Source organism: Uloborus diversus, chromosome 3 (genome assembly GCF_026930045.1).
Source record: "Uloborus diversus isolate 005 chromosome 3, Udiv.v.3.1, whole genome shotgun sequence".
Classification (NCBI taxonomy): Eukaryota; Metazoa; Arthropoda; class Arachnida; order Araneae; family Uloboridae; genus Uloborus; species Uloborus diversus.
In genome coordinates, this window is record NC_072733.1 from 154,198,126 (window position 1) to 154,225,210 (window position 27,085).

Here is a 27,085-nt window from a genome sequence, read left to right on the forward strand (position 1 = left end):
CTGTGCATGCCTGTCAGTGTGTGTGTGTTTCTTCCGGACTGTTAATGTCTACCAGGTGAATAATGGTACCGTCAGATGCAGGACATACAATAAAGGCCATTCCGCCCTGTCTCACTCCTCTAAACCTTGAGGAGTTTGAGACATGAATTGATAACAATGACATTAAATCATTACCGGCAGCGCGGACATCAATTGTTACCCGCCGCACGGGCGGAGCCCTATGGAAGTATTTAATGTCGTGTATTTTTACAAATGTAAGACAGTTAAAATATAAAATCCTAGAAATCAGTTTTCAAAAAATCTGATTTAAAAAAAAAACCTGATTTAAGTTTTTAAAAAATCGGTTTTTTTATTTAAAAAAATAACATTAGGGTCAGTCAATAAATAAAGGAAGCAGAGGCTATAAAACAGATTTTATTCGACATTCTTCAAAAATACTGACTGAAATTGTTTAAACACCTATCCCTCTGGGAAATTAGTCGCATAATTCCCTGCTCATAAGTCTTTTGGCTGCTGCTGGAACCAATTACGCACGCACTCCTTTACTTCATCGTCTGAATGAAATCGTTGTCCCCGAAGTGTCTTCTTGAGTTCACCAAAGTTCTGGGGTCATATGGGGGTCTGGACTATCACGGGGTGGTTCAAGATTCCCACTGACATTTCCGCAAAAGTTCCTTTTTTTCATTGGCTGTGTGTGGTTCCGGTAAACTTTCACGTACTGTCATTCTGTTGCACGATAACGCTACATCACACACATACAATGCAAAAAAGGAAGTTTTGCGGAAATTTAAGTAAGAAGTCTTGAACCATGCCCCTAATAGCCCAGATCTATCCCCATATGATCCAACATCTTTGGGAAACTCAAGAAGGCACTTCGGGGACAACGGTTTCATTTGGAAGATGAAGTAAAGGAGGGCGTGCTTAATTGCTTCCAGCAGCAGCCAAAGGACGTTTATGAGCACGGAATTATGCGACTAATTTCCCAGTGGGATAAGTTTTTAAACAATTTCGGTCGGTATTTTTGAAGAATGTCGAATAAAGTCTGTTTTATAGCCTCTGCTTCGTTATTTATTGAATGACCCTCATAAATCACGAACCCTGGTATGTAGCACTCATTTTTAAAAAAAGGTAAAACCAAACTTCAGCCAACTTGTTCCTTTCTCCCCTACTGTTGTTCCACATCTGCATACGAAATTACATAACTTAAGTTTCACACACAAAATTGAATTGAGTTAAAGGTTACCATTGTTGCGTACATTATCTGACACAAGTTCATGAATCATTCTATTAGATAAGAATATTGCTTAAGACTATGCACTACTCTTGGAACAAAGTAATAGTCATCACTTTGTACAAACTTAAATTTTGGAATCTTATGAAAGGCATTTTTTACCACCACAAATTCTTTTTGAGAATCATTTTTCAACTTGTTGGATAACGTTGAGGCACTAATGTGACCAGTAATCTTTTGCTGTAAACTGTTTTCTTTAGAATCACAAGATTTGCAACACAGGGTACATTGCCAACCGCTAGGTGCGGCTACGTTACCTATTGTTGATTCATTTATTTGCCACTGTTTAGATTTCAAAACTTTTGCTTTCTTTTTACTTTCAAAACAAAAGCTTTTGAAGTAGTTTTTTATCTCATAGTCACACATTGATGAAATGAATTGGAAACTACAACCAAATGGCACTAAAGTCGGTAATGTTTGATTAGATAAAATTTCATTTGAGAATTTAAACAGCAATGGTCGAAGTTTGAAAATAAAATGCTCTGGATATCCATCATGTAGCTTTAAAAACAACAGCACATCTTCAGAAAGAATAGAGGAAGCATGATTAAACAAAAGTATATCATCAGGATGGAAATCCGTTAGTTTTTTCCATGCAGTTTTCCAAGCTTCATTAAACAAAAATTTATGTTTATCTGTGACATTAATAGTAGTTTCATTGTACAGAAATAACATTATTTTATGCTGAAATTGTGCCAAATAGCCTTGTTTAAACATTACTGATAGTGATGAATTAGCTTTCTTTTCTTGGATAATTAAGAACAAATCAACATAGGAAAACGCGTTACTAACTGATATATCTAATAGATTATATTCATCATCAACTATAATAGAATATAGAATTCTTCTAGGTTTTTCTCTTCTTTTGATCGCTATACCCTGCATAAATTGAGATTTCCATACAGCTTCTGGAATGCCACAATCAAAACCAAACCAATGTTTATTACAAATGCATTTTTTTTCTTTCTTTGATTCTGGAACATCTATTGCATGTTGAAAGCACCAAGTATTTGTGTTCACTTCTGCATAAAAAGGAGCCAAGTCTTTATTTTTAAGTAAAGGTATGTGAAAAAGAGTTCCATCTTGTATAGATGCGATAGGTCTTTTAATTTCACTATATTTGGGTTTGACAGCTGACTTTGGAAGGCTCAATTTAGTAAAATACAAAATTAGCAAGAAATTTATCACAATAAAACCAAATAAATATTTTTTTCCTTGTCTTGGGAAACATGGAAAACATTTGAAGTTACTTTCTTCAGATTCCTTAAAAAGAAACAAATTGTTTAATAAATGCTTATGATGTATTAAAAAGTAAGTGCTAAATTTTTATAGATTTTACTATACAAATACACATGTGACGAGCAGCAACAGGCTCTAGACCCAGCTGGCTGGTCATATATAGGCAGTATACATTTAATAGGCAGTCTATGTATCAGTTTAGTCATGTCTAGGCAGTTATACATTTAATAGAACAAAAAGGGATCTAAATACATGACAACAGAGACAATGCCAATAATGACACTGATCATAGCTACAAGGGCTTACCTAGGACTCAGAGGCGGATCCAGCTTCTGATTTTGGAGAGGGCCATTATCGGAAGGGAGGGATCAAAATGCAGTTTTGTGCTCAAATAGGGGTCTGGGGCGATTTTTTTTTTTTTTTTGAAGCTTCAGATAATATTTGGTCGCTTGGGGGGAGAGGGGGGGGGTTATAACAACCCATCTGGATCGGCGCCGGCTAGAACTTCCATACCCGCAGGGTAATTTTTATGCTAAAACTAAAACACGAACAAAAACATATTGGCTTCTTTAAGGGATGCACCAATAAGCAAGTTAGCCGATTACCGATTAATCGGCTGTTAATAATCGGCCGAATTAATGACTATATTAATTATTTTTAATGCCACCAAATTCACCATCATTTTTTTTTTATTAATTTCTACTTAAGAAATAGTTATTAGTTTATTTCTAAGAGATGATTTATTTTCCAAATTTCAGGGCTCCCAACACATTTTAGCTTTAGAAGAGGGTAAAAGAGGACCATTTTCAATCAAAAAGAGGACTAAAGAGGACCAGTTGGGATTAAAAAGAGGACCTTGGGAGGACCATTCATATAAATCCGAGGAAGCATCAAAAGGCAAATCAACTGCCTGTAGCTAAATCCATGAAGATAATTTTTATTAACCATAATACTAATTTTTAATGATACAATTCCTTTATCACCTTCTGCACAACTTATCTTTTTATCCATTGAATAATATTATTTACACAAACATTTGGATGGGAGGGGGGGGGAGGCACTTAGCTCAGCACTTAAGGCAGCCTCCTTGGAACTAAATAGGCGTAATGGTACATCTTGAATTGAACCGGGAATGCTAGTAGTCTCACTGAAGGATAGATGAAGCTGTGCTTCATCTTTCTTTAGTTTAAAATTATTTTTGTGTTTTTTCTTTCTTGTAATGCTTCTTAATAGCTTTATATCCCTTTTCAACCGATATGAATCTATCACACACCAAACAGATCTAACTGTATTGAAAGTTTTCCTAAAAATGTCTGATATGATCAATCACAAAGAGAAGCAGATCCCATGAGGCTTAGTTTTGCAATTTTCATATTCAAAGTATATTTTTAAGAATCATAAAGCTCACATTAAAAAAATACTCCATGATTGCAGGGCAATGAGTGTTTTGAACTTTTATGGGGGGGGGGGGAACAAAATCCCCCCTTTAGCAGACATTATGACAATGAAATGATGTAGTACACAGATTCAACTTTATAAAATTATATAATTCAACTTTCTTTCAAATACAAACGCTACCTTAAAATGTTATGTGCTCAATTGTTTAAATGCAATATTATATGTTTAAATGCCTCCTAAAAAAACAGTAATAACCGAAAATAAGCTTATAATAATCAAAATTAAGTTTGCAAAACTAAATGACCTTGAATTAAACAACACAAAAATTATTATTTTTTAGTTATTTAAATAAAAATTAAATCGAGTTAATCTAACGTAGCATGTCAAAATAACTTCTAATTGCCATTAATATAAAAATATTTATAAGATGCAAAGCTCAGAGAAGCAAATTTTCACGAACCAAGTTCAATGTTGGCATGTTTCTCATAAAATAAATTTATTTATTTTCTACTAAATTAAACATAAAACATGCTAATCTAAGGTGGCATATGGGAAAATAACATTCGATTGGGTAAAATATTTTAATATTTACATGATTCAAAAAGATTGAAATTTCGAACACTAAAAGCAATTTTCCGCGAATTCTGAATAAGCTCAATTTTGCCACGGTTTCCAAAATATTTCCTTCGTTAATTATTGAAATTAAACAAAAAATGAGCTAAACTAAGGTAGTATATGTCAAAATAACTTCCGATTGTGGAAAACATCAAAATATTTACAAGATGCAAATTGGAAAATGGCAAATAGGATTGAAACTCGAGAAGCATTTTCCCGCGAAGTCCGAGTAAGTTCAATGTTGCCATGGCTTCCAAAATAATTCCTTCGTTAATTATTGAAATTAAATGAAAAATAAGCTAATCTAAAGTAGCATCAAAATGTTCACAAGATCCAAAAGGATTGAAATTTTAAACGCGAGAAGCATCATTCTTCCGCGAAGTCCGAGTAAGTTCCATGTTGCCATTGTTTCCAAAATAATTCCTTCGTTAATTATTGAAATTAAACGAAAAATAAGTTAAGCTAAGGCAGCACATGTCAAAATCACTTCGGAATTCAAAAAGGATCAAAATATTAACAAGATGCAAAAGGATTGAAACCTCAAACATGAAAGCAATTTTTCGCAATAAATCATATCGAATATATGTGTTCAGAAAATTGCACTAATGAAATATTTTTAAAAGAATCACCAGCACAATCCAAGATTTTTGAAAGAATTCAAGCAATAAAGAAACTTTTCATACTTTTTCAAGGTTTTTAAGCACTTGAAAATGTATGTTGTGTGACCTCTTTTTTTTCCCCCAAGAATTTTCAAGGTTTTTCATGGGCGTACAAACCTTGTTTAACACGCGCTGGGGCGGCGTGTTTGGGTGTACAGTAACTTTTAACGAAATGAAAAACTTTTAAAATCTGATATTTAAGTAAAGAGAATATAAAAGCGGACTAATCGGAACAAAATGTTAAAAAGCGGTCTAAAGCAGACTTTACCATAAAAAAACGGACATTGGCGGGAAAAGCGGACCATTTGGGAGCCCTGAAATTTTTTCATAATAATTTCAAAATTTCATCTAATTTCTCTTTGCTAATTTTCAAATTACTGTCAATAAAATTGCATTATGTTAACTAGATATGAAAATTAAAAATATATATTAGAGAGTACCTTGTGTAAGATTTTAGGTGCACTTTTAATTGAGATTTACTTTTTAATTACAAGTAGCCATTTAATCCAAGACTTTTATTCTTTATAAAAATTATAATTATATCTAAAAGCATTGTGCTAAAGAAAAGTATCAACACACGAAAAATGTTGCACCGTTGTATGCATGTGTATAGTTAATCAAAACAAAAAAATAAATAAATAAATAAAACAATAACATTACTTTAACCATCCGTCTTTAAAAATAATTAAAATAATAAAGTAAGGTTTTTTTTTTTGAATGATATTTAATAATAGTTAATTTTTTGTAGCATCAAAAATTAATGATTAAGTAGCAAAATGTATGATGCTATCATATGTATAAGTTACAAGGAACAAAATTACTAAGAGAAAAATGTTGTGTCATCTAAAGTTCGGGTAAGTTTATCATAATACATACTGAGGAAATGATTAGGGTGGTTCAAAAAATTTAAAAAAAAATTTTTCGAGCTAAAGTCCAGGCCCCTTCCTATTTTTTTTTTTCATACTTACTAATAGTATTATGCTGTAAAAGTGTTATTTTCTAATTCAAATTTTAAGAGGGTGCTCAATGACCCCTTAATTTAACACTAGCCATGGTTTAGAAAATGCCACAAGTTTAGAATTATTAAATTTTCCCAGCTGTTTTTTTCGTAAATATATACTTTATTGCAATATATATGCATATTACTAGTGTATATTATAATATGTACCGTAAAACGAAGGAACATTGCTCTTCTAGGGATAACATTGCTGCAAAAAGGGTAAAAGATTTTTTTTTTTACTGATTTTCGGTCTCGAATTGGTAACTTGCCCACCTGTTTACTATTATCTTGTACTAGCGGTGGGCAATGTCGTTCTCATTAATGATCCGTTCATCAGAGGATCGTTCATTCTTTTGATCCGTTCATTCAACTCGTTCATTTGAACGATTTTTTTCATTAAATTTCCATCAAGAAATTATAGTGCATTTTGTAAGATACTTCTCAGTTGTCGAATGGTAAGATATGTTTTCCATTCTAAAAATCGCAGGTTTCATTTCAGCATGTCAAAAAGTCAAGTAATTAAATTTTACCAGCTACAGCACTGTATATATAATTATAGTATTACCAAAAGAACATGTATAACGAAAAGAGTAACAACAAATATATCGGTAGCTCAGTCGGAGAACCCGATATTTTAATTTAAAAAAAAGGTTCATCTAAAAATATTAGGGAGCTTCAAAATTATTCCACAGTACCGATGAGAACAGAAAAAAAAAGGTAACACTTTTTTATACGGGGGGGAAAAAACAGTAATAACACAGTGGGTCAAAATTTTACTTTTGTTCTCTAACATTGAGTTAAATAGCTGATTTATGTCAAGTTGGGCCTGCTAAATATAAATATATGAACAAAATTATTGCAACACATACCATTTTAAAAGTTATGACAAATTTAATTTCCATAAATGGCTAAAATCTGAAATATTTAAATCAAATCTAAACATGTATATTTACTTTTATTTTGAATATTGATGCAGATATAGCAATAATATACTGTTATGCATACAGAGGAAGAAAACATAGGAGGAAAATAGCAGTTTTTATCATTGAGTAGAAAAATAAGGCACATTTTATAAAAGAAAATAAGGAAAAATTAACATTTTCCTTTTGCGAATAGTGAAATCCTCTTAAGTTAGAAACCAACAGTAATCTCCAAACATGTTTGCATTTCATTTTTCTTGGTAACGTTCTTGTACACGTTTAATATCTTGACGAAAGCGTTCAGCTTGCTCATTACTCACCATTGCAAGATTAAGAGAGATAAACTCAAAGTGAGAATACAAGAAATTAAAGTTTTTCACTAAAAACCTGAAAATTTTTCAGTTTTAGGACTGGCTAAAAATCCTTGAATTACCTTTTTTAGAGAAAGCCTATCCGCTAGGTTTTTTTTTTTTGGGGGGTGAGATTTTCGTCAAAGTCATTGTTTTTCATAAACTTTCTTATTTGTGGGCCGACAAAAATGCCTTCTTTTAATTTAGCATCAATCAATTTGGGAAAATTGTTATCACATACAAAAATCTTTTGCCATTTTTATATATAGCTTTGGCTGAATCTTTTGAGAAACCAAGTTTTATATGTAAGGGTGGAAGAATAATTTCCTTGCGGAATAAGAGGTAAACTAAAAAATTAAGTGTTGCCACTTTAGACACTTACAGCAATGCTAATAGAAATACAATATATTAATAACTGTTGAGAGATAGTATTTTTCACTATATCTTATACTAATAGGCTGTTTTATATTTCTAATTATTGAAATTAATATGAAATTAAATTATTTTTATCACATTATAAGCAAGGGTGCATGAAAATGTTATAGAGGCTCTAACAAAAAAAATGTGACATGTTAGATACCAATATCATTTGGCAATTTTGGTTACAATTAAATAAGCAATTCAATACACGTGAAAGTATTCACATTAGAAAAATCGTGTCACAGTGTCATCAGAAAAAATTAAGCCAAATCAATATACACTGGTGTGCAAACATTAAGGAGGAGACGGTTTTTTCAATATAACTTTGTACAAAAGCTTTCCAAATCGACACATTTAATACTGTAAGATCCCCAATACGTAAGGACATGTGTAATGTAAGCAACACTTACTAAAAGAGAAATCAGAGGGATAAAAAGAAGTTTTATTGAAAAAGTAGCATGGAGCGCAATGCGACTGAAGGCCGAAACATCCCCGTGATGGGTGTCCAGCAAGAAACATTCGGTCTTTAGTAGGGGATATGATCTCCCCCGACTGCTAGGCAGGTTTCACAGCGTCTGCCCATGCTGAGAATGAGGGTGTCAATGATTTGTTGAGGCATTGCTGCCCATTCGTCTTGCAGCGCCAATCGAAGTTCCTGAATCGTTACTGGTGGTAAGGTACGAGCTGCCAAGCGTCTGCCTAGATAATCCCATACATGCTTGATGGGATTGAGATCCGGGGATCGTGCCTGGGGTCATTCCACGTCAATTCAACCAAGCCATGACACCCACCGACTCAGATTTTGATGAAACTTGGTGAGTTTAGTCCTTTAATGTAGAAAAGTATCCACATCAATTTTTTCTTCTCAATCTGCTTTAGTTTTCATTTTACAGCCAGTCAAAATTTTGAATTTTTTGTATTTTCCAAACTATGACGATTCTGCGCCTTGATTGAAAATAATTTGTATTTCATTTATTTTTCAGCCAATTTTTATGAAAATTTACAGTAATATTAATGAAAGTATGAGGATTTCAGAAAAAAATATAAAAAAATTCTAAGTAATATTTTAAAAATAGAAAAAAAAATTCGTAATTTTTTTTCTAAAAGTATGAAATACGTTAAAGTCAATATCAACCAAAGGGAATATGATAATCAAAAAAATTCTTTTTTCCTGATGATCTTAGATGTGTGTTCTGCCATTAAAAAAAAATAAAATTAATGGCTTTTTCAGTTCTTTATATTTTTAGCTTAAAAATATAGCTGCTTCATTGGTTTTCTTTTTTTAAAATTTTATTTATTTATTTATTTATTTTCCCACACTACTATCAAAAAATGAATGTATTTAAAAATATAAATATCTCAATAATTTGCACATGAAATACTCTTAATTTTTATTTTAATCACAAAAATGCTATTTTTTTTTTTTTTTTTTTTTTACAAATTTCATTACATAGTACACTAGTGCAGCCAGAAATACCTTCTGGAGGGGGGTTTTGGACCAAAAATACCTACTGGAAGGGGTTTTTGAACCAAAAATACCTTCTGAAAGGGGTTTTTTGATTAACAATACCTTCTGAAGGCGATTTCTTGATCAAAAATATCTTCTGAAATGGGATTTTTTCATCAAAACAGTCCTTTCATATGCAGAAACTACTGTATTAGAATACACATATATGTTAAAACCAATGCCTTTGGGAGAATCTTAAAAGTGTGTTCTGCCATTTAAAAAAATAAAATTAATGGCTACTACATTTCTTTTTATGTATGTATATATTTAAAACAAAATATTTTCGAAAAATTTTCATTACCCAATTTGTTTACATAGCTGTATTATTTGCTAGAATAAAGAGCCTACAAACAATTTTTAATGTATCATTTTATTAAACATTCAGTATCTATCCAAATCAGCATCTATCAGAAAATACCCTTTAGAAACTCAGTTTAACAATATGATCCTTTTTCAATAAAACTAGAACAGTCTTTAAATTTATAACTTCTTGTACAGGACTATGAGTCTAGCTGTTTGGTAGGAATATACGGCGCATAATTATCATTTGACTGTAATTTCGAGTTTGAGTGCTTAAGAATTTTTTTATTTTTGAAAAACAATGGAACTGCTTTAATAATCAGATATTTAAAAAAAGGGTATTTTTTATCAACAAACATATTTGTATGCCCATTTGTTAAGAGGAACTCCATTTGAACAAATGTCATGAACTCCTTTTTTACATACACCACAAAGCAAGTTGCATAGTTTATTCCTTTGATTTTTTTTTTTAACTGTAATTCACACTGTAGCAAGTTTCACCCAGAAAATTGATCTTAAGTAAAAATATTTCCCCCCATCCCTGATGTATTTTTGGATTGCCCATCATTCCTTCTCTTTTTCATCACTAAAAGGTCACAGGAAATTGTTGCTAATACACACGGCAATTCCTTGTCCCACTTTAATAGTGAAGCAGGCGTTCACATATGCTCTTTGTACTGTTTCCATTAAGTTTAATCGAATTTTCCGATCAAAAGCTACTGAGAAAACAAAAGTATTTATATGCTTTCAACTTCATATACCCTGTACCCATAAGTTTAACTTCTTCAGCACTCTATGGAACTTTGCCTTGCAAGAGACAAATGAATAAATGATGAGTAAACAGCACATGAATTATAAACTTCCGCCATTACAATAGTATTTTTGAGAGCCCCCGTTCTACCCCTCACGAATCCCTAGGGGTTCGCAAACCACTGGTTGGGAAACGTGTAGATAAAGAAGAATTTGTGTTTCACTTTTGAAGCAGCAGAACATTTCACAGGCTGGAAGAAAGATGAGAAGAGAGCACTTTTAAATAGGCTACTATGTCAGTGGCGCAGCGAAGGGGGGGGGGGGGGTGAACCCCCAAGACATTGGTTTTAACATGCATATTCTAATAGTACATAATTCACATGGCATTTTACATGCTTATTCTAATTTAGTACAATAATTTATGCATATGAAAGGACTGTTTTGATGAAAAAATCCCCTTTCAGAAGATACTTTTGATCAAGAAATCCCCTTCAGAAAGTATTGTTGATCAAAAAACCCCTCCAGAAGGTATTACTGATTAAAAAAAAAACCCTCCAGAAGGTATTTCTGGTTGCACTAGTGTACTATGTAATGAAATTTGTAAAAAAAATAGCATTTTTGTGATTAAATTAAAAATTAAGAGTATTTCATGTGCAAATTATTGAGATATTTATATTTTTTAATACATTAATTTTTTGATAATAGTGTGGGAAAATAAATAAAAAAATAAAATTGAAAAAAAAAAAAAAACAGATAAATTTTTAAGCTAAAAAATATAAAGAACTGAAAAAGCCATTAATTTTATTTTTTTTAATGGCAGAACACACATCTAAGACCATCAGAAAAAAGAATTTTTTTGATTATCATATTCCCTTTGGTTGATATTGACTTTAACGTATTTCATACTTTTAGAAAAAAAAATACGATTTTTTTTTTCTACTTTTAAAATATTACTTAGAATTTTTTTATATTTTTTTCTGAAATCCTCATACTTTCATTATATTACTGTAAATTTTCACAAAAATTGGCTGAAAAATAAATGAAACACAAATTATTTTCAATCAACGCGCAGAATCGTCCTAGTTTGGAAAATACGAAAAATTCAAAATTTTAACTGGCTGTAAAATGAAAACTAAAGCAGATTGAGGAGAAAAAATTAATGCGGATACTTTTCTACATTAAAGGACAAAACTCACCAAGTTTTATCAAAATCCGTGTCGGTGGGTGTCAAAATGCCATTTTTTTGGTTGAATTGACATGGAATATCCTCACTCTCTAAGAGCTGTTCGGCAGCTACTGTGCGATGACATGGTGCATTGTCGTCCATGAAAAGGAACTGCGGACCCATAGCGCCTCTAAAAAGACGCACATATGGAAGAAGAATATCGTTACAATAACGGGTCCCATTGACTGAACCTGCGTCGAAGATGTGAAGGTCTGTACGACTACCAAGCATGATGCCTCCCTAAACGAGAACACCGCGACCTCCATACCTATCCCTTTCAATGATGTTCGAGGGATGACTGCGGCTTCCCTGCTCTCTCCAGATGAGTATGCGATGAGAATCGCTACTCAGACTGAATCTGCTCTCATCTGTAAAGAGTACTGGTCCCCATTCATTGTCTCTCCAATTCCGGTGTTCCCACAGAGAACGCCTTCTCTGATGGGCAGGCGTTAGAGGTACACACCGTATAGGGCGTCATGCAAACAGACCACCACCGTGCAGTCTTCTGGCCACGGTAAAATGCGATATCGGTCGTCCAGTTGCCTGTGTCGTGTGTCTAGTGATTTCTCCCGCTGTCTGTCGCATGTTTCTTCTGGCCTGTAAGACAATATACCAATCATCTGCGGGTGTGGTTCCTCGTGGACAACCACTACTGAACCCCCGGATAGCTGTTCCTGTAGTTTGAAATTGTCTCCAAAGTCGTGAAACGATGCTGTGAGCAATTCCGAACTCTGCAGCCACACTGCGGCCTTCCTCCAACTTCCCAATGATTCGACCTCGGGTAAAAGCATCCAGATGTCATCTAACAGATTGATCATTTGCCATTTCTCGCTGAGGCAGCAACTCGGTGTGATTTTAACTGCTATACGGCATGCAATCTCTTTGCCAGAAATACTGATCTTACACCGACAACATGCTTTATACTGCTCAGACACTCCCCCATTACATCTGCCTGCATATCTGTGCATGTGCTACCGTACATCACCTTACTTAATCTCCTGATTGGTCTTTCTGTCCGCTCTGCCTCTTCGTTCAGCTGATATGCTAATTTTTCGACTTCGTCCTTAATTTTTGCACACCAGTGCAGATGGTAATTGATAAGGATGTTATTAAAGACAAAAGGTGTCCCAGAAAAGTGATGTGAGGTATTTTAAGAGATTATTTCGGCTACAGAAAGCATTAGAAGGATTTTAGCTGGTGCGTAGGACAGGAACTGGAATGCCCAAACATTTTGTTAGTAGCCCAAACAAGTTACACAAAACAATACTAATGAATACGTTGAAAAATTGGAAATGAACTGCAACAATTAAAGAAAAATGATGAATAAAACAGGAAAAAAAAGGTTTCGAATGAATGTATTGTACTGCTCTGAGAAAAAGGAAATTTGAGATTGATTGAGAGTTAAAATTTTAAGATGTTTGTAATTTAAAAAAACGATTTTATCATTAGTGCATCAATACCATGTTCCAGACTGCTCACCGTTCAACAGAACGGTCGTTCATTTTTTAAGTGAATGAACGGATCCGTTCATTTTAAGGATTTGTTCTTTTTGACCTGTTCCTTCATGAACGACACATCCCTATCTTCTACCTAGTTGAAAGAAATTTCGCATTGTCAACCACTTGGTCACTGAAGTCCTCGAAAATCAGTAAAATTTTTTTTACAGTTTTTGGAGCAATGTTATCCCTAGAGAAGCAATGTTCCCCCGTTTTATGGTAGCATTGTTTTTTCAGTTTAATGTATTTTTTAATCCCCTCGCTTCCCAAATGTATGAAGTTTAGGAGAAGGGGTTAAGCAACCTCTTTCAGTTGAAATAAAAAGCTAAAATTCTTCCAGTATATTACTATCCACAAGTCTAAAAATATTGAGGTTTGACCCGTTATCTAGTAGAAATTTTTATTTACATACACTCAGGAACATTGAAAATAACGCCTCAAGAAGGAAACACTGGATTGAAGTGAAATTTCATATACAGAATAATATAGGTGAGAGATACACTTGATAACAAAATCTACACAGTTAAACAAATACAGGCTAAGAAATGAGATAAATACAGTGCCACTTCAATAGAGCGTTGGACCCCCTTTTGCTGCAATACAAGCCGCAACACGGTGCGGCATTGAACTAATTAAACATCTGATGTTGTCCTGAGGCAGATGGACCCACAAATTTTGAGCGGCCACTTTTAAATCTTACACAGAGTAGCATGGCAGCATCTGGCGTTTCAGCTGATCCCGTACATGCTCTAAAGGGACAAGTCGGGGGAGCAGGATGGCCATGGAAGTCTCAAAAGGACCTAAGAAGTCTTGAGCAACTCTAGCTGTATGAGACCGAGCATTATCTTTCTGGAAAATTGCCTCTGTGAGACCATTTAGGAACGATCCTACATGTGGTTGTAGAATTTAATTAACATAACGCTGACCCGTTAAGGTTACAAGTACCACAACTAGAGTGGACCAGCTGTCATAGGCTATGGCCCCCCAGACCATTATATCCACGGTGTGGGTAGTGTGTCGTGCGATAGAAAGGGTGGAATGGTACCTTTCTCTAGGGCCCCCCCCACACCCGTGCGTGGTTATCATCTAAACCCCAAAACGAACCGGGATTCGTCACTGAACACCACCTTTTTCCAGTCAATGACATCCCACATTGCTCTGGCTTCTCACCATTGCAGACAGAGTTGTCTATGTTTTGGTGTTAAAAGGAGTACACGAAAAGAATGCTTGGACTGCAGATTCACTTCTGCTAGGCGCCTCGTTCGATCCTCTCTCCTCGTCATCTTCGTAGTAGCTCCAGACCTGGTTTTTTGCACGTAAGTACCATTTCGTGTCCATTGCCTCCAACAGTTTCTAACGGAACACTCCGACCGATCCTGGACAGCAACACGGCTCATCGACCAGTCCGCCATTTTCATGCCGATGATCAAACCTCTCTCAAACTCACTTAACTGTGAGAAACGTTTTCTAACTCACCTACCTGGCATCCTTCACTCATTAAGGTTCTCCAAGAATCTGGATGTACTGTTTGATATTTTAAACCGCGACCTTCCTTGAATTTGTGCATGCGTCAGGTCGCTTCCGATTTTATCAAAATAGGAGAGACATTAATAAGAGAGATAACGAAAGTGAGGGGATTTATTTATTTATATATTGTTTTGTTTTGCTTTGTTTTCCGTAGAATTCATTTATTAGAGGTGTTGGTTTGAGTTGAGTTTTTTTTTTTTTTTTTTTTTAAGTTGTCTTATCAGTAAAGCAGAAATGCTGCCATGGTGCCTTTTCTTAATCAAGCTCTCACCCCTTTTTAAAATAGAACCGTTCAATGGTGCTAGTCGCAGCTTTTGAGGTCGGACAGTAATTGTAACATTTATAAATCTGAAATTATGCACTGATTAATGTAGCACCTTTTTCTCGATTGTGCCGATACTGTGGGTAAACGATCAAGTGCATTGACACCAAACTTGGATCAGTTGCATATCAGATGTCACTTTTATTATATGCAAAGTTTGGCGATAGTACCTTTCTTCTTTCTTGGGGGGGGTATTTTAATGTTGATGAGTGAATCACCCTAGAAATGATCCTGATTTTCTTAAAGAACTAAATCAAAAGCATTAGGAAGCTTTTTCTTTTTTTTGCATTGGAGGAGTATAGAGGAGGTTGCAGTGGGATCATAAACACATTGGTTTATTTCTGACCTTCAAAATGTAAATAGAAATAACATAAAAACAAAAAGTAGCTGCAAGTCAGGTAATGTGAAAAGAGTAAGGAGGGGAGACGGGATGGGATAAATATTGACTTAATGTGGATATAGGAAAAGGGGTAAATATGGGCACACTCTTTTGTTTTTGATTTAAAGTTACTTTTAATTCGAAAAATTCTCAATTTTGTCTTTCATTAACAACTACAGCAAGTATCCAGTATCCTATATGCGAGAAGACAAAACAATGATTAATATCAATGATTTCATTTCAAAAACGGCGATTTACAAAAAGCTTTAAAAACTGCAACTTAAAAAAATGGGGTGCAAATATGGGCACCCTTCAAAAAAGTCACCAGAAATAGTTTAAAAACAGGTTAAAATTACACAAAATTGTAAAGAACTTATTTATCACAAGGGAAAAAAAATAGAAGAGTTACAGAAATAGCAAATATAACTGGCTGTTTCAGCCCTGGTACAGTCTAAATGTGCAGTGTGCTCACATTTGGCACACCACTTAGATTGTGCCGGATGTGGGGCAGACATTTCACCAACATCTCTTCCCGAGTGTCTTCAAGGAACTTTCCATCCCGAAAGATGCAAGTTGCATCGATTGAGAAATCGTTTTTCTGTTTTAAAGAAAGATGTGGTATACTCAGTGGCGTAGCTAAGGGGAGGCAGAGGGGGCGGTCCGCCCCGGACGGCACTTTTTTAGGGACGACAAATTGGCCATTTTTATGTGGAAAAAATAAATGTATTTTCCAAATAAGGAAATTATGTTTTTAATCTATTACTGCAGGCCAGAAAATATCTTCTTAAAGCACTCAAAAGGACAAAATAAATTTTCTGGGGAATAATAGACAATTTAATTATTCCTGTAGTTTTCAATTATTTCAAGAAAGTGACACCACAAATGAAGAAAAGTTCAGCTCAAGTCATTTCAAACCAAACTTAACCAGAAAAATAAGCATGTTTCCACACTCAAATTTATGATTTAAAGCTTGATAATAATAAGAAGTTCTCTACCTGACTTGAGTTGCACTTTTCTTTGTTTGTGATGTCATATTATTGCAATAATTGAAAACTAAAGGAATACTTAAATATTCCATTCTGACCCAGAAAAGTTATTTAGTCTTTTTGAGTGCGTTGTGAAAAGTGCATAGTATTTTTTAAAAAATTTGTTATTTAGAATGTAGAGGATACCTTCAGGAAGACGAAAACAATGAACGTGTTCAATTTTCGATATAAGAAAAAGCTAATACAGGATTTTAAGAGTTTCTTAAAAACCTGCTTGTGAAACAAAAACTTCCCTTTTTTTACTTCAGGAAAATGGTGACAAGAGTAAGAAAAAGAGAGGGAGATGTAAAATGTTATACGAAACAATTTATTGCTCATCACACCTTATATGTTACAGAGTTTGCTTTGATTTCCCAGTCTTTACAAGAGTTCTCTTCTTCAAACGAAGTCTAAGGGAATTCCGTTTTCTTGCTTTTGAGAGCAGATAATCTATCCGACAATTTTGGATCACGCATGTTAGTTTATTCCTTATGGAAGGTAAGCGAATTTCATTTTTCAACATTTTGTTTGGACCCTCAACTTATTCAAACATACTCGAAAATGCGTTTTAAAGTATTTTCAGTTTCAAATAATTCCGGTTGGGAACCTCTCCCACCCCCAGTCTAATAGTGTGAAAATGTTTTTAGGCGGGAGAGCGCTTTAATATCTCATCCCTTTTCCTGCTATCCCCCAAGATAGTTTAGAAATACATTTTTATGTTGGAAACCTCAATGTTGGAAAATTTCTGAGCAGAACCCCTAAACCTATTGTTTCCTTTAACATAGCAAACACAGCCAAAAAGTACATATTTACGCCTTTAATTCTGAAAACTTTCCCGGGGAGAGCTCCCACCTGCCTCTGTTCTAAAGTCCCAATATCTAGCTTAAAATTACGTTTTTAAAGCTTCGATACTTCAATATAATTAGTAAAAACAACATTTGAACCCTGACTGTCCTTGATCTCCTAACGTGATCAAATATAAACTAAAATACGTTTTTAGGACTTCAATTTTGGAATTTTTCCGAGAGAGAGAACTTAATCACCTCCCCCCCCCCCTCACCTAACGCCTCCAAAGATTAAAATTGCATTTTGAAAACTTCAATTTCGAAAAATCTCCGAAGGAAGAATTCTTCACCCCTATTCCTAACATCCCCGAAGATAGCCCAAAATTTGCGTGAGTAGGAGAGCTCGCTAACCCTTCCTTCTGATAGTCTAAAATGAACTTTTGCCTTAAAAATGAGTTCCAGAGGGAAACCTCCCTCTGTCCCCTCTTCCTCCTGACATTATAAAACAAAGCCCAAAATCAGACGTCAATTACGGAAATTTTTTAGGAGAGAATCTCTTGGCTTAACAACATTTTTTAAACCATTAGGAAACCCGTCAACGTCACCAAAGACAGCCTAGAACTGTGTTTTTGAGTCTTTGGTGTTGAAAAGTTTCCAAGGAAAGAACCCGAATCTTCCCCTTTCACCTAAACCACCAAAGATACTCTTAAAATTGATTTCAATTTTAAAAACATTTCAATAAGAAACCTCCAGTGTCCCCTCTCTCCCCTAACGCCTACAACTGCGTTAGAATACGCATGGAATTGTGTTGCCAAAGATAGCCTAAAATTGCATATTTCAGAGCTTAAAATTTTCGCATTAAATATCCGATCATTCTCGATTTCCTTGACTTTTTCCAAGTAGCCTAACTGCATTTTAAAATTTTGTAAAATTTCCCTTTTGTTGCCTACCAATCCCCTAACGTCAACAAAAAAAACGCTAAAAGAGACCAATTTTTTTAAAAATCGGGAGCAAACCAACGCGCCCTTTCTAATAACTTTACAAAAATTGTGTTTTTTTACTTAAATTTAGCAATTTTCTCCAAGTGTGGGTCCGTATACCCCCTCCCTTTTTTTTCTTTTGAAAGTATATAGAGAATAATTAAGTCTTATTTTTTCTTCAATTAAATCGCTAGATTTAATTTAAACACCTTTGACAGTTTTATGTATTAGCTATTTCACAGTGAAAGGGCGGCAAACTGAGGAACCGCCCCGGGTGGCAATTACTCTAGCTACGCCACTGGGTATACTTATGGGCATTTTTTAAATGGGGGCCATATCCCCATGTGCTTGGCATAGGGTCAGTTTACAAAAATTCACTCTTAACAAAACTGATTATGTATAGACAGTTCATTTCATATCTACTAGAGATGCACCAAATGCCATATTGTACCAAGTATTGTTCTACTATTAACCACTGGAGGGCACAGCAAACTTACTTTCCTTAATGGAAGTTGCCTGAAGAGTTCAACTTCAAACGCTTCTCCAGTAAAGTTTCATTACGGTCTTTTAATTTGATGGATAAATGAATTTTAATCTGTTTGTACTAATTGGTGTGATCACTTAAAATAATGTTAATTGTTTACTAAGACAGTTTTGAGTTTTTTTAAGCAAAATGGCATTTGGAGCCCAGTGCCGAAGGTGACTCTGGGCCAACTTTGGCTCTTGGCAGCACAGTAGTAAATCACAGTTTAAGGATTAAAGATTAGGGCCAACAAGCAAGGTTGCTATTTAGTCCACATTTTTGTAAAAAGTCCGGGACGCGGAAGAAATTGGACAAAACTAGACAAAATGGACAAAACTGGACGAAATAAAAAATCAACTGATTATCCACACATAAATTTATTGTTATGGTGTAATAAAATTAGTATATAATTCGAAAACATTATGTACTATATAAATTAATCATTTAATTAAAATAGAATGATTGTTAACTTTAGAATTTAACAAATCTAAAAAAATTTTAATTACACATAGGTCCAACTAATTTTAGATCATAATTTACTTAAAAGTGATATCAAGTTATTAGGCATGATTACACTATTATATACTAGTCGACCCGTGCGGAACTCCGCACTGTACTTCGAATCGTTTCATAAGGCATTTCGCTCTTTAAAAATTTCAAAGAAAGAATATTATGAAGAAAAACCGAAAAAAGTAAACGAAAAAAAGTAAGCGCACAAGAGAAGGCATGTAATTTGAAGACATCAGTAACAAAACCTGGTTAAATACAACGTTGTGAAAGTTTGATCATCGCTCCCCTTTTGGTTGTACGTATTTTCAATGCAAAAATCAATATCATTAAAAGTGTGGCTGAGTGACACGTGCAAAATCAGTAATTTTTCATGAGTAAAAACAGTTCGTGGCAAATACAGTCCGCCCATGTGAGCATATGACGGAAAAAAAAGAAACATTAAAGAGATATTTAGTGGCACGGATTCGAACTGGCGCCATTCTGATTAACAGTACGATGCTCCAACAAACCTAGCAACTGTGCCTTCCTTTTCAAATGCTATTCATTGAAGGAATGCGTAATAAAACACAGTAAAAAAGTTTTTCGCCGAAAAAAATATAATAAGATCATGCGTCTATGTTTTGTCATTAGCCAGCACGATACAATTTAAAATTATTCATAAAACATGGAATTTGATTAAAGAATGAGGAAGATTTCACGTAGCGATTGAAACAAACATTCTAGAGAAGTAATAAATTGGGTTGAAAAAAAAAGTGTTTTTATTTTTGAATATTCAACAATTTCCCATAGCAGGCTTCTTTAACCTGTACGGCTTAAAAGCCTGCACTTGTTTTACTTTTAATCGAACACTTAAAATTCAAAACCAAAACCAGTTGAACTGAGCCCGTTTTTAAGTGTAATTTTTCGAACGTAGACAAAATGTGTTTTTTTTTTCAGCCGAAAGCAGAGAAGTAGAAAATGATTTCTTACTTATGAAGTTGATAATAATTTTAATGTTTTATATCGTATTCGAATAAATAATTAAAGATTTACTGGTTGAAACTTGTAGTTTTAATTTGGCGTAGTATTTTTTTCATTTGTACAAAAGTTCGAACACTGCTATTAGAAAAATCTACATTTCAGCATACAATGAAAATGTTTTTCTGCACAAAAGGGATTCCCTTGAGGTATAACTAATACTTTTTTTATGCTTACATTATGCTCAGTGGTCTGGTGTCTGGACGGAGTCAAAGCTTAAAAAAAAGGGAAGAAAACCTTTCGATTAGCAGTCAACTTATCTGAATGATAACTGTAGCCTGCATAAAGAGATCGAAACACCAAATAGCATTCCCACTGCATTTATTTTATTACGTGTGTTATCTGTTGTATGTTATGAGTACATGCATTTAGCAATATTACTGTAAATTTGCTATTATGTCGGACAGCCCGAACTGGCCCGAAGTTCAGACAGTTTATAGCCGAACGCTCTACTGAAAAAAAACCCCACAGGTAATTTAAAATCTTTTTTCTTGTCGAGAAGTGTTTTTATTTTTGAAAATTTTTACAATTTGTTATCGCAGGCTGTTTGAACCGTTATGACTTAGATGGCAGCACCTGTTCATCATTTAGCAGCACGGTTAAAATACGAAATAATTTGAACTAAGTTCTTTTTCAAGCGTAGCTTTTCGAATGTAGTAAAAATGTGATACGCTATTTGTTTTTTTGCAAAAACAAGAAATATATATATATATATTACAAGGTTTCCGCTACGGTCGCATTTTTCACATAATGCGAAAACACTATCTGAATTGCAAAAATAAAGCAATGCATTTTCGCTTTTTTGCTCAAATAAAAAAATAAATTCATTTTTTAAATAAAGAAGAAATGTATGATCCTAGAGAGGAAGCATGCATAGTGATAATCAACTTAATCTTTTTTAAATCTTAGCTAAGATGTTAAAACTACAATTAAGTTCAATAACTATTAGTCTTATCCAGCATTATGTCCCCTGAACGACTGCTTTATTAGGAGGAGGGGACTGCAACATTCTAAACACCAATCGTGTTTTCTTTTTTTTTTTATTTTATGTTTTAAAAAAATAGCTGTTGTACTTATTTCTTCAAAGATGTCACAGATGAAGTATGAATTTTATTTTGAACTGGAGATGAAACACACTGAGGCATATATAAATATATGAGAATGTGTAACATTTTAGCATTTTGCTAACATTTTCCCCTCAATTTTAGCTTTTATGCTAAAGAACTTTTGAACCCAGCTTAAACACTGATATATTACCCTTTAAATTGAGGTAGTATTTTTTTTATTTGTACAAAGAGTCAAAAACTCATTAGAAGAATCTATATTTCAACATACAATTTATTATATTTTACTGAACAAAAAACAATTCCAATGTAGTCTGAAATCTTAAACCTGATACTTATTTTCGCTTACATTGTGCTTTAATTTTCTTCCCGGAGCCAAAGCTTAAAAAAAAACCTTACAATCGAGTATCAATTTAGCTCTGTGTTGCATCAAGTTTTCATAACAGCTAGGAGCGTTTCTACCTCATGTATTCCCTCATATTTGATATTCATTGTTCATGTAATGCGGGATATTTTTCTAATTTTTTGATGCAGATTGTCCGGACGTGGGCCCGAACACGCATTCTCCTGGTTACCAGTCGAACGCTCTGCCGATCAAGCTATTCAGCTCTGTCGGTAACAGTGCAAGTTAAAGTTATAAATTTAACCGAAAACCTCATTCTGGTTCTTCAAAACAGGTTTTTTTGTCCGAAAAAACAATTTTTAGACCGTGGGTCTATTTTTCATCAGTAGCCTGCACGATAAGCTTTAAAATAAGGTGTAAATCAAAGAAATCGATCAAGAATTGAGGAAAATCTGGCGTAGAAACCAAAAACAGGCTACAGAAATAATATATAAGGATTACAAAAATAGAAACTAAATTTAATAGAAAAGTCAAAAGAAATGCTGGGAGACATACTTACAAAACGAAGATTTCTAGACTAAAAACATTTTACTGTTATATTTTTCGAGTTTTTATTGATGTCACTCGATAGCAAAATATTTATGTTTTTATGGATATGTTAATGTTATACGAATTACTACTTTTGTAGGGTTGTAGGTACTCAAAACAGTATACCGAAAGAGGCTATGATGAGCAAGGGGGTAGATAGCTTTAAAATTGCCATTATTCTTCATTGGGGACTAATAAGTTGACTAGGAACAGCCTAGCTGGGTTCAGAGCCTGTTGCAGATCATCATATTTGTATTTGTATTACAAAAACAGATTTCACTTCATGTCAACATTTTCTTTATTAATATCAAGTAGTTTTTCTTTTTTTTTAAACTATGATTTTAATGTTTTGAGAAACTCCTACATTTAAAAACTTTTTATTTCTATTTTTTAATTTTATAAATGCAATTTATGGGCAATAAAAACATCTTAAAATGCACAGCTGATGTGTTTGTTTCTATAAATGCTATTTGTATTATAACTTATTAACACTCATTTGATTTATCTACACATTTACATAAACTTCAACTGATCTTAATTTTTTCATATTCACTTTAAAATATTTTTCAATCAATTTTTATATACATATTTTGTACAGTCGACTCGCGCTACAATGTGATTCGACTTACGCGAAACGGCTATAACGCGAGTTTTTCTCGAGAAACGAATTTTAGAGCCAACGTGAATTTCCCGCCCGGAACATGAACGTTTTCGCTAAGGAATCGCTACGCGTAGTATCATCTTCAATACTGGCTACTAAATATCAGTTTCATGAAAGGATTTCCTCCGTTTAGCATCACTGAAGTGCGAAAGTTCAAACGCAGTACTAGTCAAATCATAGCTTTGATAGTGGATACAAATAACACTACTCTGTATTTTCCACTCTAAATGTGAAAGTTAATTTGACATAGTAAACATTCCTAAGCGTGCTGTGTCAGTTTAAGCTAGGGAAGAGAAAGTTCCTCAAAAGAAAAAGTGAAGAACCTCGATATGCAGAACAACATTGCTATCGATCGGATGAGTTTCACAGTACCAACCATCATCATCTTCAGTTTTTTAGTTATAGTAATTATTATTACTTTATCCACTGCAGAGTAGTGTAATAGTATGACATTTCCTAGTTATAATAATTATTGCACACTGTACATGCAGTATTGCACTTTGTCTCTCCCTCCTATTGATCATTCATTTTGTACATCATAACAGTATTTTGTATTGAATAACATATAGGTTTTTTTAATGCAGCATAAGTTCAGTTCTTTATGTAGAAAACATTGTTATATACTTAAGGAATGGTTTAAAGCAGTCTAAAGGGTGTTTACAAGTGACTAAAGATAATTGTTTATGTTTATCAAAACGTCGTTTTTATACCCTTTTCCACAACGCGAAATTTCGACTTACGCGAGGGGTCTTGGAATGCATCCCTCGCTTAAGTTGGGACTCGACTGTATGCTATTTTTATATTAAAATAGTACTTGAATAGGAATAATCTATATAATTATCTATTATTTTCAAACTTCAAATTTTTAACTAAAAACTTTCAGTTTACCGAAAAAGTGGATAAAATGGACGAAATGGACAAAATGACGTTTTGTCCGGGACGTCTTTTTCTGGGGTGGACAAAAGAGGACAACCTTGCCAACACGACGCCATGTTTGCCTATTCAGAAACTAGGCCGCCAGGCCTTTGGGAGAGCCTGGTTTGAAATGCAAGTAGTACAAATTTTATAAGTTTTATAGGGGATGGGGGCCCGGCAACCAAACTGACAAGGGGCCTGTCTTGCCTCTCAGCACCCCTGTTTAAGATTCACCCTTCCTGTAATCTTATCTTCCAAGCTTGTAGCATAAATTCACTAGCTGCTTATAAAATCAATGACATGTGGATGATAATGCATGTCACAAGGTTCAATATGGATGAGCATTATCATCCACAAATAAAAGTCAGATCCATGTGAATGTCTAAAGTCTCACACGAGGCTGTAGGTAGGACCTCATCCCAATACCCATGACATTGGCTGTCTTGAAACATTCAGATATCTGGTTGCTTCGCAGATCGACTGGCTAGGTTTGAAAAAAGCCATTATGATACGTTATGAAAATACATATACGATTATAAGTCAGGAGAGATCATGTTTAGCATTAAATTTGCACCATTTAACTTTCTCCCGACTAGTTCATTTTTCTCTGAACACTAGTTGTCGCATTTCATTCCCATTTTGACTGTTTCCTGGTACAATTTATATTCACATGCAATATTCTAAATTTTTTTTCCCCGCTGTATTTAAGCATCATTATGTTATGTATTATTCCAGAAAAAATAATAAAATTAGTTTAGTAACTGCAAAATCCTTCAATTTCTGAATGTAAAGATAATTACGGACATCCCAACTGAAATTCAAAATGACAAATATTAGTTATTTTTAAAGCTGATAAAATAGTATTCTGAAAGAGTAATACTTGCATATTTGTTTTAAAGTTATTTCCTTTGCACCAGTCAGGAAGGGGGTTTATTTGGAAATTCTTTTCACTTTTACCGTTTTAAAAGTGAAAGTCAAATGCCTACACAATCTTTTCGCGTTTGTCGGCAAAATTTAGGGGGCGCTTATTTGGCAATTTACTCTAAGTAATAAATTATGCCTGAATTAAATGGTATTTTGAACAGAATGCTCTCATTTAAATCGATACTGAGTGCGGAGAAAATTCAATACGTTTTCAAAATACGTTTTTTTTACATATATAAACTTTATACACAAAGTTTCCTGAATAACCAACACACGAAAATTAGATGTATTCTAAATTTAACAATAAAAATAATCAAGCTTACCATAGAAAAACTGACCGACGCTCAAAAATGGAAAATCAATGAAAATTTCACAAATAAATGAAAAAAAATCGTTCTAAAAAAGTACTGTTTACGCTTCAGCATTATCAAACACACGTCGGTCAATGCAGGAACGATCCTGGGTCCATGGTTACCATATTGGCGACTTCATCTATTTCAAGGCGAATTCTTATCAACATGACGAACATGATGCCAAAAAAAAAGTGCGATACCATAAGCAATACAGTTGCAGTTTATTTCTCCTTTTTGGAAACACTTCCTGAAGGAGTATGTTCTTTCCGATTTTAAGTGTACTTTTTTTCATGTATTGGTATTTTCAAGAATGGTAAACATCATTAAATGCAAATTAGTTTAAGAAAATAAACTGGTTCGTTCTGTATTCTAAAGTTATATATTTTGAATTATAATAAAACAAACTAAATGACGTTACAGTTTTTTCGCATTTTTTATAAAATTCCATTTGCACCAAAAAAAATCTTTCCTAAATCAGAGATGCTCCTCTTCCCCCTCAAGAACAATGACGTCCCCTCCCCTCAAATGCATCCCCAAAATGAGAACCCCTAAAAACGACAAAGACAACTTTCAGCAAACCCTCCTCTCCCTAAAAATTTCAATCATGCTGTCTGCTCTGAAGTCCCACTCGTTGCACTTTATTTATCTATTTATTTAGAAGCTAGACAGCTTCACATTGATAGAGGACTGCGTGCCAAGCTCCTTGGCTCCGGACACACACAGGAAAGATTTACAACACTAGAAAAGGAAATAACACTCAAGGCACAGGCGGGATTCGAACCCACGATCTTTGGCTTGGAAGACGAAGCTTCTACCACAGAGCTATGGAGGCCCCCTCGTTGTACTAACTACCTTAATTTTGATAACATATAAATTGACCCCCTTGAGTGCCCACTCAAGGGGATCGTGGCACGAACCGTACCATAGAAATTTTAAGGGGTATCCTGGGTGCTGCTCACGATTGGGGGAGGGGACAACTACGAAACACATAGATGCAGAAGGGTACCCACCTTGGGGAGGTCATGGCGCGCTGCACCATCGAAATTGTTATGGGGGGAAAGAAAGTATTTCGAGTTGGTATTTTCCCTGTTATGGGGTCTTATTTTGGAGGGGGTGAATCCTTGCTCTTAAGCGGAGGGGGGAACCATTAGATGCAGTAATTTTGCAAACTTTTTCTGCAAAATAATATTTGCAACATTTTTCATTAGAAATGGTTCATTAAAAATTTTAATATTTTCTCTCTTTTCTTTTTTTGTAACATAGATACAGCATACGCAACTTTCAAGAGAAACAATATTAACTTTTGTGTCAAAATAAACTGTATATCGCTTTTCCAACCCCATGCCGTTATGCATAAGCTTTGGAAAAAGCAGCAATAAATATTTGGATACTGTGGCAATAAATATTGAGAGTTCAGAGATTGGTAATAAAATGATATGTATGACTTATTAAGAACGTGAGTAAATAGCCCAAGCAGTACTTCCTTGCAAATGAAGAAATTCACAGGACATCAGTGGACGTCCAAAAACAGAAACACAACCTTAGATATTGGGCTTTGGGAGGGGGGGCGGGCACCTTTATTGAGTCTCAAGCAATTCTCACTAATCCTTGAGTGCTTATGAAAACACGAAGATTGCTAATGAGCCACAAGTAAGTCCGTCGTCATTTAGGGGGTTCGGGGCATGGGCGCGCATAAGCAAAATTTTAAGGGGGGAGGGGGTCAGATATTTTTTCCATGGTTTAGTAAGATACTTTCCGCATAGAAACCGATTTCAGTACAGTTTAGAGTTACTAAAATTTGACATTTTTAATAATTTATTCATTAATGGCTGGAGAAATGTTTTTACTTTCTTGCTAGAAAAAAAAGTACTAAAAGCAAGGAAGTTCTAATTTCCAATGTGGGGCTTGAGCCCCCACTTGCCACTCCCCCCCCCTCCATGTGGACAAAAGGGAGGAAGGTCGAAAGTCCCCCTTGCTTTGGAAAAATAATACTTTTTAT

At 34.3% G+C, this 27,085-nt stretch overlaps 1 protein-coding gene across 1 annotated transcript; it reads right to left on the minus strand.

The window, feature by feature from the left end:
• Positions 1 to 562: 562 nt before the first annotated feature.
• LOC129218687 (beta-1,4-mannosyl-glycoprotein 4-beta-N-acetylglucosaminyltransferase-like) lies at positions 563 to 25,192 on the minus strand. Its single transcript, XM_054853008.1, has 2 exons — positions 25,057 to 25,192; positions 563 to 2,554 (listed from the first exon to the last, which is right to left on the minus strand). Exons 1-2 carry the CDS (start codon positions 25,057 to 25,059, stop codon positions 1,280 to 1,282), a joined length of 1,278 nt encoding a protein of 425 aa, XP_054708983.1. The 5' UTR covers positions 25,060 to 25,192; the 3' UTR covers positions 563 to 1,279.
• Between the last annotated feature and the right edge of the window lie 1,893 nt (positions 25,193 to 27,085).